Source organism: Rhyacophila brunnea, unplaced genomic scaffold, assembly GCF_057557595.1.
Source record: "Rhyacophila brunnea isolate RB1 unplaced genomic scaffold, BYU_Rbru_1.0 scaffold_6, whole genome shotgun sequence".
Classification (NCBI taxonomy): domain Eukaryota; kingdom Metazoa; phylum Arthropoda; class Insecta; order Trichoptera; family Rhyacophilidae; genus Rhyacophila; species Rhyacophila brunnea.
In genome coordinates, this window is record NW_028233276.1 from 27014926 (window position 1) to 27035882 (window position 20957).

The following is a 20957-nucleotide window of genomic DNA, read 5'->3' on the forward strand; positions in this document are numbered from 1 at the left end:
ATTTGAGACTAAAGTATAAGTGTGCCCAAGGGCGGCACTTTGTTTAGGGACATCACTGTGACCACCGCGCCACACATGAATCGATTACGTGTAAATAATTGTAGCATCACACTTCACCATGAGCTGTCTTACGGGAAACATGTGGCCGTATAGCATTACGATAAAAATGACGTTGTTTGTGGAGCATTTTACGAGCTTTTTTTGATAACCTACTTTTGAATCATTCAAAATTCTCTTGTATTTTTAATCTCCTTAGATACCTATTTTCTTCTGTCTTCCTCCTGTATTCCGGTGATTTTTATAACGTGTTTAGATATAAATTTTATTTCAATGCTATACGGCCATCTATCACAGCTCACGGCGAACTACCATAATTTTACGAATATTACCAGTGAGGACCGTGAAGCAAAGGAAGAGCGTCGACGCGCTGGAGCGACCAAGTAATTGAGTTTGCAGAGAGAAGCAGATGACTGTGAGGGGTGGAGAGTCTTGGTCGCACTGCTCTTGGTCGCAGGCTGCATTTAAGGATGGTCATGATCCTCAGCATGAGGGAATGGGAAGATTCTTGTTAGTGGTGGAAGTACTACATACATAAATGAAATACTTGATCTTCGGCATTTTATGTTATTTTATAAATAATTTTGTTTGTATCAAATATTTATGTACTTATCATGAATTTAACTGTACACCATAATTGTGAAATTGTATGTAATATCAGTAACTATAAGATTTATTTAACTGTTACAATAAATTAAACCATAATTAACATGGATGATGATGCCGAGCGGCTTACGCGTCGACTTATAGTGCCGTGTATCCCTGGATCGAATCCGGAAAATTCTGATCTGGCAAATACACATATTGGTTTTCAATTTGTGTTTGGAGTCCAGAGTACGGACCTAATAGGTTGAGCAAGTGGCTAACATCCATTTCCGGTAAAAACAAAAATCTGTTAATACAAACCTCCATCCTCTGGAAACCCATATGATCATATTATTAGGATCAGACATGGTCAAAAGAAAGACTAACAATGAAATGAGAATCAAGCACCCTTTCTAGATTCTTGAGATTCTTCCAACAAAATCGGTTAAACTTTAATAATATTTTTCTAAGAACTGAAATGTGTTTTATGTATTTAATTTTGGTTTGTTACTCCATTTTACTAATTATTTTTTTAATATCAATGAAAACTATTTAAAAAAAAAAAAAAAGTGCTTACATCCATGGCTTGTGACTTTTGACACCAATGACATCATAATTCATAGTATATGGACGACGACCAATGACATGTCGACGACCCCATATTTTGACATGGTAACTTTTATTTTAAAAGCCTTGGGGATTCGAAATCATACATCCATGGTTCCATGTCTCGTTATTTTTATACTTAACTACCTATTTGAAACCACATTGAAAGATAACCATTTTAATACAATTCTATCCAAGTATTCTATTATTATCACTTCTTATCAGTTATATTCATTTTATGGTATCGATTTATACTTACCTATCTACTACTTATTTCGAGAGTTTCTTTGTTATCCACTCATCAACCATCTGTCAATGAAAATTAAATTTGTGAAGCAGTAGAAATAATAAGGTAAATTGTAATTTGCATAAATCAGGATGGAGGCAAAAAGTTTTTCCAGACGCCGGATTCGAACCGACAGCAATTTTAATGTGGACATCGTGTATGTTGCATACCTGCTATTAATTATACATACCTACTTACCAGATTATTTTTGTACACAACAAAGATATTTTTCATGCGCAGATTTTATTTTCAAATACTTACCTACTATAACAATTACTATAGATTCCAAACGAGAGGGAATTAATAAATATATGGAAAAGAGAGGAAAAAAATATTCTAGAAATTCAGTTAAGTATGTAAAATATCATAATATATTTCTCACAAAAACAAAACTGAAAATACATAATAGATGTTATGTAGTCTCTACATAGAGTTTTTATTACAATCTGGGACATTTTTAAAGGCACAATATTATAAATATTTTTAAAATATCTACCAACCAACCCAAACAATATTGTATTCATTTTAAATCTGTTAAATACTATAATAATAATTGAGGTGCTGAGGATTGAACTAATATAAGTGCATCGGTGACCAACTTGGTGGATTAACTTATTGTGGATTCTACCTACTGTTTTAAAAAATTTGTAATTCTCTAATTGTTCGCATTCTTCGCATTATTCTTTATTTTCCACGTGAATATTTATATTTTTTATGTTTATTAAAGTTGAAGTGCTTGAAGAAGAAAAAGTCACACCATCATTATAAAAATACTTGTATTCGTTTAATCCCCAGCGCCTCAATTATACTCGTACGTACATCGGTAAACATAATTATTATAAATTAATTAATTGGTTATTAGGTTTGTATCATTTATTTTGTGGAATTAGAATGATCATAGATACAATTTAAAAAAATTTGTATTAAATTCGATTAATTACATTTTAATTATTGCATACCCACATTACAATATGATTCACATATATTAGTTCTGAACTGAAAATAAATTGGTTTTACGTATGCAGGTATATGTGCATCTCTAAATATAATGTTTTAATTATGTTTCCATTACAAACCTACGATTTAAAAGTACAATGGATATACCGAATATAATATTATCATGTAAAATGATTTGTATGTGTGCGAGAAAATATTAAAAATAATTAAAGCTTTTCCTTAGAGTAGGAATGATTTAATATCACAATAAATGGCTTAAAATTACGTCATCTTTAAAGCTTGTTTTCTCAAATATTGATACATCAACAATGATTGTACTTAATACATAATTATAATTAACCATAATCAAACTCTGCTAAAACAGCATGATAATTAAAACTTAAAACTATATTAACTTTTGCCTTAACGTACCGTCAGACATTTTAATTTTTAAGAAAACTGCAAGACACCACCCATCACAATAATTACACTTTCGTGCTTTCTTTAATCTCTACCATCAACAGGCTGGATAATAATTACTTGTAATATAATTGTATTTTTCATATTATGTTTCTCTGTCACAAATCTACCATGGCCTCCACATATCCGGATTTCCGCTTGTTGATTGAGATCCACTTGCTTCAGTTCTATTTTCCTCTCGTCGAATATTGTTCCCTTCATTAGTTCTTGCATGTTCGATATTTACATAATTTCTCCTAACAATGTTCTCAAAAGGTCTATAAATTTCATCGGCATTCTGAGAACTGCTCACTTTGGTGCAAGCTATTTTTCCGATTTTGGAAGGAGGCTCTGGAGAATTTACGTTCTCTGTTGGACATGGCCCAATTATCCTCTGTGCCGTGTACGTCCTCTTTTTGACGGTGCTCGGTGTTAAAGAATAATCAATAGCTGATTTTGGGGAAGTGTCATAAATTTCGCAACTGGAATTAGCTGATGCAGGGTTAAGTCTTCGCGGCGGATCTATTGGCCTTCTGGTGGATCCTGTACCGATCAACTTAGACTCGCCTATTTTTGATTCTGGTGAAATTGTAGTCGATGAAACAGTTTGCTTTTGGGTTTCGGGACTTGATTCATCAAAAGAAGTGTGACTCGGCGGTGTTGGGAATGCAGCTGATAAAATTCCACGCGGAGGTGTTTCTGGGTCTGAGTCTAGCGAATCGCAACTGGATACCGAAGTTGCCGGACTCAATGGCCTGTTGGAACCTTTAACCATCTGAAATGCGCTAACGTGATGCTCTTTTTGCAACAGAAATTCTGGAGCAGGAAACGGAAGTCGCGTGTTTGGTGGCAAGACTAATGCCAACTCTCCCGTTGAAAGGCGGCTGGGAATCAGAGGGACTCCTCCCATGTGAATGTTACCGGTGAGCTCGTGCGGAATGGATGGTGTTTGCGGCTGATGCAGAGCCGCGACGCACGCTTCGAGATGTTGCCGAAGACGGTTTCTGGCTGGAACCGGCAGGGCTGGCGGCCGAGACAAAAAACGGGTAGCCTCAGCCGCACAATCGGAAAATCCCTGTCGAAACCTAGGCAGGACCGCTGGATCGGCGGCTGCCGCTGAAGCCAGCCCCCGGCGCTGAGCTGCCTGGAGATGTCTCACAGTCATCTCCAGAATATCGGCCTTCTCCAGTTTTGAATGTCGAGCGGGCTGTGGACAAAAATAGGACCATGTTAACATTATACCATTAGGAAGCGGATATGTGTGTTAATTCTTATAATAACATATACACAATAATTACTAATGTTTAATTAAAATAAATGTTGGCTTATATAGTTATAGATTTGTAATTTTAAAAAAATACGTATTCAGTAGGTAGGGACCTACTTAAAAATAATATTATCCATATATCATTCACTGGTCATGTGATGAAAATACCCGATAACACCTTTTTAATTAAATTAAATATTTTAATAAATATTTATGGTATGAATGATACCAAATTATTAATAGAAAATAGAAATATGCAGAGGACAGGCAGTAGGTAGGAAATAACAATAAATTGATTAATACATGAAAGGGGAGATTTGTATTAACGAATTGAACAATGAAGGTAGATAGATACTAAGGTACCAACGTAGTATGAAGAGGGCATCTATTTAGGTACTTGTTATACTTATAGCATCCTAAATTTAAAACTGCTTCCTTCCTTTCATTAAAAACTTGTTTAACTACGACGAAATTTTTAGAGTATCTGTCTCAAGAGAAACTTGTTTTTTTTGTAATACGATTGAGCCGAATGGAGAAGTTCTTTTTCATTCTGGATCGTCTCCTAATGTAGGTATATTTGAAATATGTTTTTTATAATACATGTTGCTGATAGGTAGTCATACAAATCCTGCATCTTAGTTACGTAGTCGGACGCAGGATAGTCTAAGGACGCAGGCAATAGTTCCATATTTTCTTCGTTGTTATTCAATGTACCTACTGTAAGCTAGAAAGGTGCACGGAAAGCGATTGTACCTATTTCCTTCCCCTTTACGACTTCAAATAAAATTCCCACACATTAAACAGCATTTGTCCGCAGGGCGATATCAAAACGTTCGTCGGTCCACTATGTCAGCTCCCCCTGTTCGTTTAAAGCGTAATTTATACATTTTAAATTGATTGTAATAGGTATCACCTGGTAGACAATAATTGTTATTTGCAAAATCCCCCTCCGACCTGCATGAACTTTTAAATGCATTCAACTCAATAATAATACGCTAGTAAACCCCGCTCCGAGATGGATTCGATGAAGAATACCTGGAGATCAAATATCTAATCATAAACTTATGAAATGAAGGAAGTAAATTAAATCTCTACTATTTTGAGAATCATCATTACTCATTGTTGGTGGAGATCAAATGGCGACAAAACGTATAGCTACTTATTACAAATCGTATTTTTAGAATTTATACAAGTACCTACCTACCTACTAGGTACTCATTTCAGTGTATATATTGAGTAATAATTACTCTAAATCGAAATATGTAATACCAAAAAATAGAACCAACGACATTAATTCCACACGACCCCCAATATAGTTCAATAAAATGTGCATAGCTATTTTATAACAATAGAATAACATGCACTTCACCGACAGCATCGGAATAATGGCAACGAATTCTATGACATATTAGTAAGGAGTTTGAAACCGTTGGTTTCCAATATGCAGAATTCTTATTATCGAATATGAATAAATTATGTTTAGCCTTTGAGATAGTTTTTCAAATAGATCCACATAATAATAATATATATCGTACAGACAAAAAACAAATAACAAAAACCAAATTTGAGTGGTACAAATCGCACCGCTAAGCTAATAAAATAATTGGCTGAAACTTAGAAGAGACTATCACTGAGCTGGCACCACGTACAGTCTACGGGAACGGCTCCAGCACTGTAGATTAATATAGCATGAGCCAGAGTAGAGTGGACATCGAGCCAAGTAACACAAAATTAATCGGAGCTAGGTTACCCTTTGGAGTATTTTGCGGTAAAATTGCATATTATTAAAGAGCATACTTCAGTGAAACGGCAAATAATTTTCAACAATAGGTGGGACGTAATTTCGTACTCGTTGCCAATCGGAGAGCGATAGTAGAGCTGTAAGCACGTCAATTTGTTTTGTGATGACGTCGGAGGAATATATTCTTAAATCGTGTAAAGATGACTAAAAAACGTTACACATTTACTCGAAAAAGAAAACATGCCAATGAATTTATTATTATTATTACCAATATAACAATAAACATAACATTAAATGGACGCATGTTGAATTTTTATGACAAATTATGTTTTGTTTGTCACGCGTCGTTTGCACAATCTGCGCGTCGCGTACTCACGATCTTTTTAGACCATACCTCAGCTGAAGTATCGCCATAACACGTGTTTAAGTTTATCGCATATTTTTCCACACTTGAGACCCGTACTCTGTTATACATTATACCATACCCGATAGGGTAAGCAAATAACTCAAAATTAATGGGAACTGACTTATCCTGTCGGGAACACCCATTTAATATTTGCGGACAGTCTGCTCGCTTTGTGTTTCTTGTTTTTATGGCCCAATATAATAAAGCGGCCCCTGCTTCAAAACTGCTATCCCCCCGGTTAGGGTAAGGCTAGCTACCATTAATTTTGTGTTCCCTGAATCGAACAGTGAGACAGGAGACAGTCAAGAAGGAGCATTATAAATTGTAGCACATAATTTTCATACCTCTTGGTATCCACTTATTGTGAAACTTAAATATTAGTATCAGCTCATTTTAAAAACAAAACACATTATTAACATATACGAAATATCACAATAAAGCCTTTTGTATGTAACCTTCGTGAAATAAAATTCTATTTCAATATTTCTAATAATAATTCGGCTCAAAGCCCCGCGTTTTGGCGTCACTGCGACAACTGCCTCACCTGGTGTAAACGCAGGGTTAAGTTGACCGCACAATCCCGTGGGAAAATTCCTACATATTATGACCAAACCGAACTGACTATGAGGGTGAATTTACGATAATATTCCCCATTCGGAAATGCACTATATAATCTTCATAATAATATTTCCACAATCGTTTGCAGTTTGCACGGTTATCATTTTAAATGTAAGTATGTATTTTATTAAAATTCACAATAGACTAGTATTCACCACAGAAGGTAGGATTCTACCAAAGATACATAATATAATATTGTTCTGATTTTATCATAGAGAACTATATATTTAAAATATAAAGCAGTTTGTGAATCTTCTAGGCGCGGATTGTTATGGTCGCTGTCAGAAATTAAAAATCACCTAGGTATTTATTAGTAATTAAATGTTCGTGTTTTATATGCCGCCATTGAGTGTTAAAAATACTGAAATATAGTTGCGTTGTAAGATTTTTTAAACAAGATTATATGTAATACATACATTTTTTTTTAAATTGGTGTTTCTAAAGAGGTGAACGTCTTTCTACGCTTCCAGAAAAACCACCACTGACTATTTTATTTTAAACATGCATAATTACGTATTCCTACCGTATCTATTCAGAATATTATTTTAAATCAAATTTACGAAAAACATGGGAAATTTAAATGTTTATAACTAGGCTTAGGATTCTTAGGTATTTAAATATTTTTTTTTTTGAGCGGCCTCAACAAAATATTAAAAATATCTATCTGTTTCAGACAATTTTGAAACATTTAAGCCCTATTTGTTAGCACCTATTTTTCAATATTTTTGGATAATTACATATTTTTACATATTCTAGGTTTAAAAGCACATATTTTCACATAAACACAGAATTTCATTGTTCCTGGACCAATTGGAATAAAAATAAGTACAAAATTAAATACTGTGTTTTAAATAAAAATACCGGACTTCAAACGCTGCAGAATATTAAAGCTGTTTTGTAAAATCCATCAGATGCCTCAGATGTTTAATTTTTTTCTACTTTAGGAATAGTTTCATTTACATACGCAATAATAACATCTGTAGAAGTGGAAAGAAGTTTTTCCATATATAACAATTTGCTAAGATCAAATCGTCAATGATTCAGTTTCAAAAATTTGAAGCATTATTTTATCATGTATTCTAATAAAGCGTTTTCTGTGTGTGAATAAATAATAAATTAAACTGTTGAAATATAAATAATTTATTGTAATAGGTACTTATTTCAATTTTTACCACATATTTTTGTTTTTTAGCACATAATTATGAACTTTTAATAACATAATATTTTCCAATTATAACTACATATTTTAGATACCTATTATTCATTTTTAGCACCTAAAAATCCTAAGCCTATTTATAACATAACTACACGTCTCACGAGAGAAATTTATAAAACAGAAAAAAATACGTTATCCGTTTAGATATACGAATCTGCTGATGCATCGTTTTCTCGCATTGGTCGTATAAAATTCAATATTCTAATTGTATTGTATTCGTATTGTATATTGTGTCCGATATGTGCATCGCACGAGGTGACAAAAACAGTTTTTCTTCATTTGATAATAATTAATCAAATATTTTCAAAAGCGATGATCCTTCACAACAATGTACTCGAATTCAAACAATAATCACCGATAACTGTCATACAATATAAAAGAAATTATCGTATCATTATATTTCTTACGCATTTAAAAAAACCGGTTTCAGGTAACCACATCGACTAATTTGATTTGTGCCGCCACTCACACCAACTAATTAGAAAGTTTACAAATATGTTAAGTATTATAATATCTGGTGAAATAATTGTGTTTTTTCAGTTCGATGTTTGGTCTTCAAAATTGTCACGTCTTGAATGGAGATGTAGAGCAGCTTCTACGGATTTCGCATAGGGGCAGCCGAGTCCCTTGAAGCAAGCCTGTATACGTTACTTCATTCCGGTTGTGACATGTCAAAAACAACCTACATTATCGGGGACACAACTTGCAGAGATAAGAGAGTCACACAAGAATGGAGACATTGTTGTCTTTATCTTCTAAAACCCTTACTGGTGATAAACTCATATATTATGTACCTACATGTAATAGTAATTCTAAAAACATTTATCTTGAAGAACTCACGTCTTTTTTCATAGCTTCCAGAATAAGGTCTTTCAGTTCTCCGAGACACTGGTTTATGCGTGCTCGCCGTTTCTTCTCCATTATCGGTTTATTTGTCTGTAAATAAAACAAAATGTTATTAATCAATTAAATAATATACTTTTAAATACTTTAGCATCATCAGCCTGGATAAATTCACTGATATATTAATCTGATTTTGTTCCTTTCATGCATATGCGTTACATTGTCACTTAGTGCCGAGCCACACCGGGCGACTCTGGTCGGCAGACCAGTCGCCGAGACCAGACCCATGCATGCAGTTATATGGAGCATGCCACACGCCCAGTAATCGCGCAAGCAATAAAGTCGCGCGATCAGTAAAATCTCGTTCGTGCGCTCGGTCTGGTCTCCCGTCTCTCTGCACCGCGATTTCCTAACTCTCGTCTCGTGTGGCACCAGACGAGATGACGTAATTGTGTCGTCACGCTCGAGGCATGCCGACCGCGCACAGAATAACCATAGAAAATATTATTATGATACACCTATATGTGTATGGTGACAATGAATAGCGCCGCTGTCGGAGTAGCGTAATATTCTCGAGTGCTATTATCACTCCGGTAGTACGTCATAATGATGTCATATGACGTCATCTCGACCGGGAAGCTTGCACTCGCAAGTTCTAACATAGAGCCCCTGCTCTCGGGCGATCAGGGGCTCTATGTTAGAACTTGCGAGTGCAAGCTTCCCGGTCGAGATGACGTCATATGACATCATTATGACGTACTACCGGAGTGATAATAGCATTCGAGAAAATAGCGAGTGGTCAGACAGCGGCGCTATTCATTGTCACCATACACATAGGTGTATCATAATAAAATTTTCTATGGTTATTCTGTGCGCGGTCGGCATGCCTCGAGCGTGACGTCACAATTACGTCATCTCGTCTGGTGCCACACGAGACGAGAGTTAGGAAATCGCGGTGCTGTAGCGATGTATGAAAACATATAGCTATGTATTGAGCGCTGCCACACTAGGCGACCAGTCGCCGGCAGCCACGCCGCATTTTTTGCATAATTGACATACATTCATTATTATTATTATTATTATTGGCTGCCTTTCCTAACTATCGTCTCGTGTGGCACCAGACGACATGACGTAATTGTGACGTCAGCCAATACACGCTCGAGCGGGCGGCATGTATTGGCTGACGTCACAATTACGTCATGTCGTCTGGTGCCACACGAGACGATAGTTAGGAAATCGGGCTGCAGAGTCGCCCGGTGTGGCTCGGCACTTACTTCATTAGGCAGAGCCTTACAAACCAGTAGAGGTTGTGATCGAGAATCGTCTCAAGAAATAATCAGGAGAGACTAATAATTATTGGTTAGTTAGTTAGAAATTAGTTTTCCGAAATTTCGAGAATTCTTGTTTCTCGAGTAATTATCATTGAGATTTTCGAGAAATCAAGAATTTGTCACTACCTACCTACCCAGAAAATTTTATTTCTCGAAAAAAAAAACCCGTAACTTGGTCGGAATAGCAAAAAAGAAAAAGTCTCTAAAGGCAAGATCTAAAAAATTAGAACAAAATTCGGCACGAAGACGTAATTCCGTAATAATGACGATTTCCGAAGAACCTCGAGAAATTAAAAAAACAATGTCGAATTCTCGAGAAAAGAAAAAAATACCAGTTGTCGATATTATATAATATGTATCTATTGTTATATTTCCATTATGGCTTTGGAAAATATTTGTAAATAATTTAAAATAAGTTGGTTGGTACCTACATCGAATTCAATTATTCTTCGTGCAGCAATATTTTCCAATAGATAGATAGAATAAGTCTATTCCAAACAGGTAAAAAACAGATTCAGTTTTATTATGGTGAGCGTGTGAAACTATCGACAGAGCTAAGCGACTTCCTGGTTGAAATTTTGATTTGGCAGGTAGCAAAACTACTCAGTGGCGTGCATATACAAAGATTCAAAAAGGTGTCGAATCATTTACCCGAACTGTATTTATAGTGGGCAAGTTTTGTGAAATAATATTATAATATTATAGTCAGTGCAGCTTCATACTAAAATCTTCAATAATCAACAATAACGGTCGTTTTAAAACAATTCTCGTGTCGCTGCCACCCATACACCTCACTCTCAAATATATAGCTATGTTTTAGAAGTAAATATATCGAAGCAAACCATTTACAACGAAATATACCTTAATTGAAAATAATTTATGAATGTATCATCGATCCAATATGGTTATTATTTAGATAATAATCAACAACAAATAAGCTCAAGTTTCCTAATAAAAATTATATTATTTGTTTCATAAATGTTTGATTTTATTTATATATGTTACACCGAATGTGCGAAATTGACTATTACATGAAATGGGCTAAATTTTGTCTAAATCATAAAAAATGCAAGCCAGTTACCTTATTCATTAATTAGGCAAAATAACTGCCAAGTGCGTGAATTCGGCAGTAATTTTTCTGGCTAATTCATGCTATTCTATGCTATTCTACAATGATATTCATATCCATTTACTATGCCCAAAAAAAATCTAGAACTATAATATTATGATAACCGAAGAATTTTATTAAAAGGTATTTTCGCGATTTGATTCGTGCTTGGGTATCAATCGCGCAATGGTCGATTGTATGTTTGTGATATTATGATTTCATAGTTTGTTGACACTTGTTAGCTAACCTCAAAATGGACATTCAGTTAAATTCAGAATTACGAAACCTAACCTAACCCAATAATAATAATATTATATTATGTCCAATTATAAGTAATAAAACCATCCGTATTAAATTTACTTTTTCTACTGCCATGTTGACAGTTTAAGAATTCCATACCCTGGCGAATTCACGCACTCGGCAGATAATTTACCTAATTCATGAATAAGGCAACGGGCTTGACTATTACATGAATTAGGCAAAATTCTGCCCATTTCATGTAATAGTCTATTTCGCACATTCGGCGTAACATATATAATATTATATATAAATGCATTCTGTTAGTAGGTACGTGATTTGATGTTGTATTTATGTGGCTCTTATCTAACCTCCTCTAGCAGCCCTCTCGGAATCGTTTATCTAAAATTTACTCGATGAAAATAGTTTGTTAATTTATTTATACATACCTACATACATTTAAGCATTATGCTGTATGTATAATAATATATAATCATGATAATAATCGTAGAATATTTACATTGGTTTAAGTAATAAAAGATATTTCTTCAATATCTTTGGTTGACATACCTACTTATGTGTGCATTTTCATAATATTAAATAAACACAACGCAAATTGTTCTGTCTCTCAAATAGGGCACGTCACTGGGGCACATGGGTTACCCTGCATCCTGGGGTAACGGACCTTACTTCCTGGATATTCCCTCATCAGGGAAGAGGTAATAATTAGTGCTTAATGACGTCGAATATAATAATACGATCTGGCCAGAGGAGGACTTTAAATTATGACAATAATTATTCGCATGTGTGTATTATGTTCTCTCCACAGTTTGTATAGTATTGAATAATATATTACATCAAAATACATCGTGTAATGTAAAATTGAATAAATTACCTATATTTAACGTAAGGGTTAAATTTAATTATTGTAAATTGTAATTCTAATATTATTTATTTATTTTAAAAAACAAAACATTGTGGACATAACAAATAAAAATTCAGGACGTTCATATCAATATTTAAATTGAAGCGGGCAAACAAAGTTAAATAAAAATACATAGGTAGATACTTGAAGATAGGTATTAGCAAATAGGTATACCCTCACAAGAGAGAAGAAAACTTTAAAAAAAACATAAACAATGTTATAAGTACAATAAAATAAAATTTTAAAAACAAAATACATTGCACATCACTGAAAATGTCTATATCTTTGGGAGCGCATTGACTAATCTTGCACCCTTCGCTAATGTGCCTGATAAGCTTGACACGAGAAAACAGTTCTGACCCAGAATGCGTCATGGCTGCGACCCCGTAGATAATATTTTACAGGTGCATATAACTATGTACCAAGTAGGTACCTACCAATCCATAATAAAACAAGTCATTTGACGTAAATGTTCATTTTTGGTGAAAATACATGAAAGTGTATTGTATTAATTAAAATTAAAATCATCAGTTGGGATCTCAACAAAGAAAATGTCAGATTGAAGCAAAACGGTCGAAATTGGTGCTGTTTAATGTGGCGTAAATACTAGGTAGGTAGGTATACATTTTATTTTACTTAATTAAAAAATTCTTCTAAGTACTGAGATTTATTTAAAATGTCTTGACACTGATCCTGGCAGTTATTAAATTTAAACTACATGGATTGAATTACCTACATCACATCCAACGCACGCCCACACCGGCCAACATTGCTGACAAATTAAATGTAGGTAGTTTGGACAGGCCACATCGTATAAATTTGTGCACTTTAATCAAAACGAAACACCATGCGTCGCTGCTTCCGATGAAATAAAAAAAATATAAACATAGCCACACTTGCTTGTTCGTCAATGTATTTGCACAAGGACATCTGTGTAAAATAATTTTGTACAAATGTTTGTAAACAGTTCTTACATGTTTGTTTATTTATGGAGAGTTGTATTTTGATATGGACTTTTCATAACAGATGTAGGTACGAGGATTTGCAATTGCAGGCTACATTCAGAAGGGACGAATATCATAAACACCCGCGATCTGAACTGAGAAGTTAATAATACTAATAATTAATACTGTTTAAAATAATGTGACATGATTCTAATAATGACATATTATGTATTATAATTAGGTACCTATATAATATTGACAAAGATGCTGAACGTAGGTAGGTACCTAATATCGTTGTTGTTAAATAAATTACCTAATTATTGTTTTCATTACTTTTTATAAACAAAAGCATCTTGAATAAAAATAACAAAAACTAATGAAATAATAAATAAAAATATTCAAAAACATAGGTGAAAAATATGATATTAAATTAAACATTACCTTTCGTAGTTCAGCTTTAGATAAAGACGGATGATGAGAATCATCTTGGTCAAATCCTTGCCTGGAATCATATTCATCTTCACTGATAGGCATTGTCAATTATTTATTTAAAATCACAATAATAACCAATTTTATAGAAACTGATGGGTTATGTCACAACGATTACAATATTTTATATAAACTCCCAACAATAGTTTTAAGCCATTAATATTTTTTCTCGCACACCTTTACGACGGACACCAAACGTCAAACTGACAGATAAAATAAAAATTTAAATTTCGGATTCCTAAACACACCGGAGGGCGATTAAAGTTTCCACCAATCACATTGTTGATAATATTCAACCTCTTTCGCCGCGTTCTCACTCACGCTCGCTGTCAAAACTTTTGAAATTGGCGACTGTATAACATTATCCCGCTTCATCAAACGCCGCCGAGTATCTTCGGTCTCACTTTTTCGTATCGCTATTTAAAATAGGGTAGTAATGCGCAACAAACGATCTATGATAGTAATAATGTCATTAATAAAAAGTGTTCACTACAATAATTAAAAAATATGTTTTTTCATTAATTTTTTTAAATAAATGATAGGATTTCCAAAATTAACTGTTAGTTTTTCACCATGTTTCATGCCATGGCTATCCTGATCCGTCTCGCTAGGTCTAACTAGGACCTAGGTCGAAATTTACGAATCGTAGCGCTCGACATTTTTTTAAGTGTGATCGATTTTTTGTTGTAGGTACATCGACATTGGACTGTCCTTAAACTGGTATGAATATCTATGAAGATATTGGGAGGTAAAGACTGACAGCGCCGCAGGCGAAAAGTTCTCATTTCTACGATCAGGGAACACAAAATTAATGGGAATTATCTTACCCTCCTGGGTGTGGATAATAGGCTACCACTGTCGAATGCGGAAAATATGGGATAAACTTAAACACGTGTTAAATTATATGATATTTTCAATTTTATAACTAGGTATATGACATTCATATGCATTAAATTTTGTCACGCCGTTGACAGGTATTCTATGTTCTATCTATGCATTCAATAAAAAAAAAAATGCTTTCTGGTTCTTACCGCTTATTTATACAACTAATAATTAGCTTATTTTTATACCTACCAATAATGTGTTATTTTACTACAATGATTTTTTAAGACACTTTAAATTGAGATTTTGAATCGTATCCATCATAGATATTATGTATGGCAGAATTTCATAAGAGTTCCATTTCTCCATCCACAATAGTCTTATACCTATAAAAATACTTACATAAAATTTCGGAAAATTATCGAGCACTTAAAATTATTATTTCAACTGAGATACAACAATAATACCTGAGCTGGACAACCTGGAGAGACTGGTAGTTTTGGGTGGCCTCCAGGGAAGGCGAAGCAGAGGAAGAGCGTCTCCGCGCTGGAGCCACCAAGTGAAAGAGTTGACTGGGGGGGGGGGGGCACCATCCATTCTGCCCTGAGGGAAGCGGAAGATCGAGAAGGATGGAAAGTCTTGGTCGCTCAAAGGATGGCGAAATTCAAATGTGGTCACGATCCTCAGCCATGAGTGCATGACCATGAAGAGACAATAATACAGATGAATATTATAATAAGGGCATAGCGCCCAGGTACCTCAACTATATAGTCATACCCCAAAGTAAGAGTGATGAACAAATTTAATTATAAATGACTCTAATTAACCAACCACAATAAAGTAAAGGTTAGGTCATTTCTATCTTTACACATTTCCTTTGTGAGGATTTCCTTAGTGAGTAGGAGTAGAGGATGCCTTTTATATCGAAAGATATGGGTGATTGCGCTTAGGTACAGGTGCAATTTTTTTTAACAAACTAAATACATTTTTAAAATGTGTCAATACTTGGTCAATTTCGCTAATTATTATATCAGTCCATTAAAATTTATTATTCAAAGGTTTACGATCGCAGAAATAAGTTCTGATGGGTCCGTGGGAAACGATAGGGTCGACGGAGCAAGCAATAATCTCCATGAAGTATCAAATAATAAGCCATAAGTAAAATGGCGGCGGGATATTCGGTGCGTGTCTGTGGTGTTTAACCTCAGTTTATTTCAGTTCCCACACTCAATGTATGGGAATGTGATATACCGAAAAGGTATGGTGCATGGTGCATCCGAAACGCGCCCTCTCGGAACATATTATGTACAAGTCCCTACCGGCCTACCCTTACCTGCTGTATTGACGATGTTACTTAAAACAAGAGTTAATTTATTACGTTTAATTATTATAACTTATTAGCGATCGTATTATGTCCGCTACCAGATAAATATGGGGAGGATTTATCGGTATCTACAGCACGGTAGTGCGCAAAATCCCTTTGTTTCGATAAATATGCAAATGCTATTCTTACAAATATATGAAACTGTATTAAATTGCTGCAGTAAAAATATTAATAACGTGGATATCTGTCGTCGATTGTTTTGTGTTGAAAATTACACTGACTGAAAATTTCTACTTTATAGCTAGGTACTCTCAACTATAACTCAAAAGATTGACCTGAAGAAACCATACAAATATATTCTATAATACAATCAAATCAAATTTATTTATTTTACATAGGTAGGTATAATGAATAATAACTAATAACTAATGGCAGGTTAGTTCTGCACCGTAGGAGAACAAACAACGGATGCTCTCGATTCCTAAGGTAATTATCAGAGACACACAAGCCAATACCATCAAGAATGGCAGAGTTCACATTTACGCCGCGTATAACTTCTTTTGCCATATCCGCCCCTTAAGTGGAGCATATGGACACCACGCGGCGCCTCCAAGAATCCCTGTCGCTCGCCAGTCTTCTTGCTTCGTTCCAGGTCAAACCAGCATCCCGTAGCTTCGCCGTATACACTCTGTAGATTGTAGTTAGCGGCCTTCCAGGACGCCGGAATCCAGTCGGCTTGAAGAACAGTCAAGCCAGGTTGAAGTTCTCTTCTGGCATCCGCAGCACGTGGCCGAGCCAGGTCCAACGTCGCCTCTTCACTTTCAGCGTGATGATAGGCTGCTTGGTGCGTTCTCTTATCTCCTCGTTGCTCCTAAAGCCATACCACCGCACACCCAGTATTCGTTGCAAACATCTGTTTTCGAAGCTCAGTATACGGTTGCTCTGAGCCTTCGTAAGGTGCCATGATTCGCTACCGTAAAGCAGCACCGTCAGAATGCAAGCGTCGAATAGGTGGCATTTGGTTTTGACCGAGTACAATCGTGAGTCCCAGACATTCCGCATCGAGTTGAATGTTGCTCCAGCCATTCCCATTCGGCAAAATGCCATCTCCCGTGATGTGTACCCCCAGGTACTTGAAGCTGTCGACGCTCTCGATGTTTTGTCCGTCGCTAATCAGAGGGAAATCTGGATCAGGACAAGTTCTATTACACAATACATTGGTTTTATTCGCGTTGATTTTCAAACCAATGCGAGAGGAGTTGTTATGCAACCTGTCGATTGTCTCTTGAATGCCCTCGATTGAGTTGTCGAATAGGACAGCGTCATCGGCGTATTCTAGGTCGCATAGCTTCACCGTGGGGGTAACAGGTATGCCTCGGTCGGGTGGTATTGACTTCCGTAGTATGAAGTCAAAGAGAATGATGAAGAGAAACAACCCTGTCTGACTCCGGTCGTGACGTCGAACCAATCCGTGACAGTGTCTCCAATTCTGACACAGCATTCGCTATTCTCGTGCAGGCTTTTGATTATGGCAATGATCTTGGGAGGGATCCCGTATGCTCCCAGTATCGTCCAGAGGGAGGGGCGGTGGGGACTGTCGAAAGCCTTCTCATAATCCACAAAACAGCAGGCCATCGGACTGTTCAGCTCATGTCTCTGCTGGAGAAGACATCGAAGGTTGTGGATTTGGTCTGCACACGCTCGACCAGGTAGAAACCCGGCTTGGTTTTTCCTGAGGACGTGCATTATTGGGTCCCTTATTCTCATCAAGAGGATGTTTGCCAAAATCTTTCCCGGAACACTGAGTAGCGTAATGCCTCGATAATTGTCGCAGCTTAGAGGGTCACCTTTTTTGTGAAGTATGATGATTTCACCGTTCACCCAGTCCCTTGGAAAGCGCTCTTCTTCCCACACCTTTGTCATCAAATGAAACATAGGGTGCAGGATTGCGCTCAGGCTGTACTTGAGGAATTCAGGATAAATCCCGTCTCCCCCCGGTGCCTTTCCGTTCTTGAGCCTTTTCACAGCCGATTTTATCTCGGTGTGCGTGGGTGGGCAATTGGAAATGTCGGTCGCTCGGGGAATGTCCAAAAATAAAGCTTCCGCAGATATGTCAAAGGGATCCAAAGGGGGTGGGCGGTTCAGCACTCCGCAGAAATGATTCTTCCAAATCTTCTTGACACATTCTGCGTCAGACTCTATTGCTCCACTGGGACCACGAATGGCTCCGGGAGTCGGTGGTCACCTGCCGCAGACTTCACGGGTGATTCGGAAGAGTTTACTGGTGTCATTACTGCTTGCTGCCTCCTCTGCCGCTTCAATTTGCCGTTTCATAAAATTGCGCTTGTCCAACCGCACGGATCGTTTGACTACCCTGTCTTGGGTTTGGTAGTCAGTCCGGCGGTCCTCGGTTCGGTCGGGGTCTGTCTCGCCGCGTATACGTCTGAAAAAATATGTAGCTAAATAAAGATCCCTTCTAAATTTTAAGCTACAGTATGTAAGCATCCCTAAGAGAAAATCAGTCGGATAGAGCCATGGATAATATCCATACAGCCGAAAGTAAAGGAGTCTTAAAAATTTCTTTTGGACTCTCTCCACCATAAGGCCGTACTTCAACTGACGCGGGGCCCAAACGATAGACCCACTCTCAAGTCTACTTTTAACTAAGGAGTTATAGAGAATTTTTAGTACCGTAACATCAGAAAAGACCCGGGAAGTACGCAAGACAAAGCCCAACATCTTTAGCGCCGTTTTACAAATGGTATCTACATGACCACTAAACGTCATAATTCGTACAGAAGACTTCGGAACCATTTTCAAAAAGAACCAAATAATATTACGGAAAGAATAGACGGTCGATAAGGCTCTCCATATATTATGATTTTTACAGGCGTGGAGAGATTACAGGTACAGAGAAAAAATATAAACGAAAAGCGGGAAAACCCGAATCTGTATTAAATGTGTATATTTCTTAAATCGACAAATCACGATATTGCCCTCAATTTACATTTTATTGATGATTGATTAGCTTCAGTACTCTGTCCAGTGTCCAAGATATATGAAGTAGGTACGTACTCGGCTACCATATTCCGTAAACACAAATTGCCTCCCATCCCTTTGCCCTCAACCATAACAAAATATGGACCACTCTAATATTTGTTCAAATGTAGAAATCATTTTAGTGGCAATTGAGATATGTATCTACTTCGATCCATCCATAAGACGTGTCATTGTATTTTCGCAATATGTGTGCGCCATCGTAATCCCATAATATATGATGAATCCGATGATCTGAGGTGGGTATATAATAAAGGCAGGTATTACAATATTACGTGTTCTAACTTTTTTTTGATTAAGCCAAAACCATAGAGAGGTGTTTCAAAATATAGGTATTCTTGAACAATAATCTCGTAACTTGATTGCTGTTTCCGTTCTACTCTATTTCGTATTAGGAATATTATCAATCTTTAGCATTGAGAGAATTGAAACGATTTTAATGTATCTCTAAAATTTTAATTACCAGATATATCAACAAAACTCTTAAGTTAATAAATATTCTTGGTTTTACTTAAGGGGCCGCTGAAGAGCTCGACATTCAAATATAATTTAGTATAAAAAGGACCTCGGCGTCGTAAATACGTTAATTTAAATCGACCTCTTCGCAAAAATCACTAATCATCGGAGATTTTATTTCAAGAAACATTATTATTATTTTTGATATTGTCTGCCGCTGAACATTATTATTATTTAATAAGCACCTGCAAGATATACGCCGATCAGAAAACAGGGCTGTCAAAATAATATTATGTAATATAATATTTTTTAAATGTTAATTTCATCATAGTTTTTAATCAAACCTGTGCAAGTACGTACTGATAACTTGGGTGGATTTTGTAGCAAACATACTATTGATATATATACGGGTATATTATTATTATAACCTAATTCAAATTGAACATAGGTTGATACTCAAATACTATTATAGTATGTTTATGATTTCGAGAAAATAATACGATGGTATAATTAATCCATATCAATTATTTGAAAACATTACATTCGCACTTTGCAAGATAACATCAAAATGTGTATATACTTATCTAAATGACGAATGACATTCATGAGTGAGCACGGCTGAAAGCTTGGAAATGTGTTTTTTTCTATTTCAAAATCTTTTAATTGTAAGTATATTATTTTATTACAGATTCAAGGCCAACTTCATATAACTAATAAAAAATACTGTTTGTTTCTACGAATAAAAAAAGACAGGAAAGAAGATGTGTACAAATCACGGCAATCAGAAAGGCCGGCAAATATGGCCGACAATGCGTGATACACAAACATAAAATACACAAAATTACAAACACATTCGAAGTTTGCCGCACACGTACAGACCACGTGATATTTGTTTGCGCAAAATCGTCGCTTTTCAAAATGGCGAATTTGATTGCCAGATTTTACTGCGATGAATCAGTATGTTCCTTCTTGTCTTTTTTTATTCGTAGGTTTGTTTACTATGTACATCGAGAAATTTCCATTTATAAAATCGGAAACGATTTTTACAGAAGAGTTTTGGAATATAATGCAACCAAAACTGGAAAAAATTCTATCATGGGTGTTGACTTCCTGAATTAGTTAACCCCAGGTCCATGCCACTATGTGAACCACAGTGGATATTAAGCCAGCGCTCGAAATGGAAAATTTTACAAACCGGAGCGCTCGATAATTTTACGAAAATATCAACTATATTATACTATACT

The 20957-nt window shown here is 35.8% G+C and overlaps 2 protein-coding genes across 2 annotated transcripts in view; one reads left to right on the forward strand and one right to left on the reverse strand.

The window, feature by feature from the left end:
- LOC147065468 (uncharacterized) overlaps positions 1-20957 on the forward strand; it is a 496544-nt gene that overhangs the window by 214912 nt on the left and 260675 nt on the right. The gene's annotated exons all lie outside the window — the stretch shown is intronic.
- Positions 3057-14099, reverse strand: LOC147065477 (uncharacterized). The gene is made up of 3 exons (XM_085956990.1): positions 14007-14099; positions 9018-9113; positions 3057-4136 (listed from the first exon to the last, which is right to left on the reverse strand). The coding sequence occupies exons 1-3, from the start codon at positions 14097-14099 to the stop codon at positions 3057-3059; spliced, it is 1269 nt and encodes a 422-aa protein (XP_085813116.1).

Excerpts from the sequence above, each read along its gene's own strand:
- LOC147065477 (XM_085956990.1), bottom strand. The coding sequence starts at position 14,099 with ATGCCTATCAGTGAAGATGAATATGATTCCAGGCAAGGATTTGACCAA. Across the intron at positions 9,114-14,006 it reads CTAAAGCTGAACTACGAAAG|ACAAATAAACCGATAATGGA; the intron begins GTAATGTTTAAT and ends TTTTATTTACAG. Across the intron at positions 4,137-9,017 it reads TGGAAGCTATGAAAAAAGAC|CCCGCTCGACATTCAAAACT; the intron begins GTGAGTTCTTCA and ends TTTTGTCCACAG.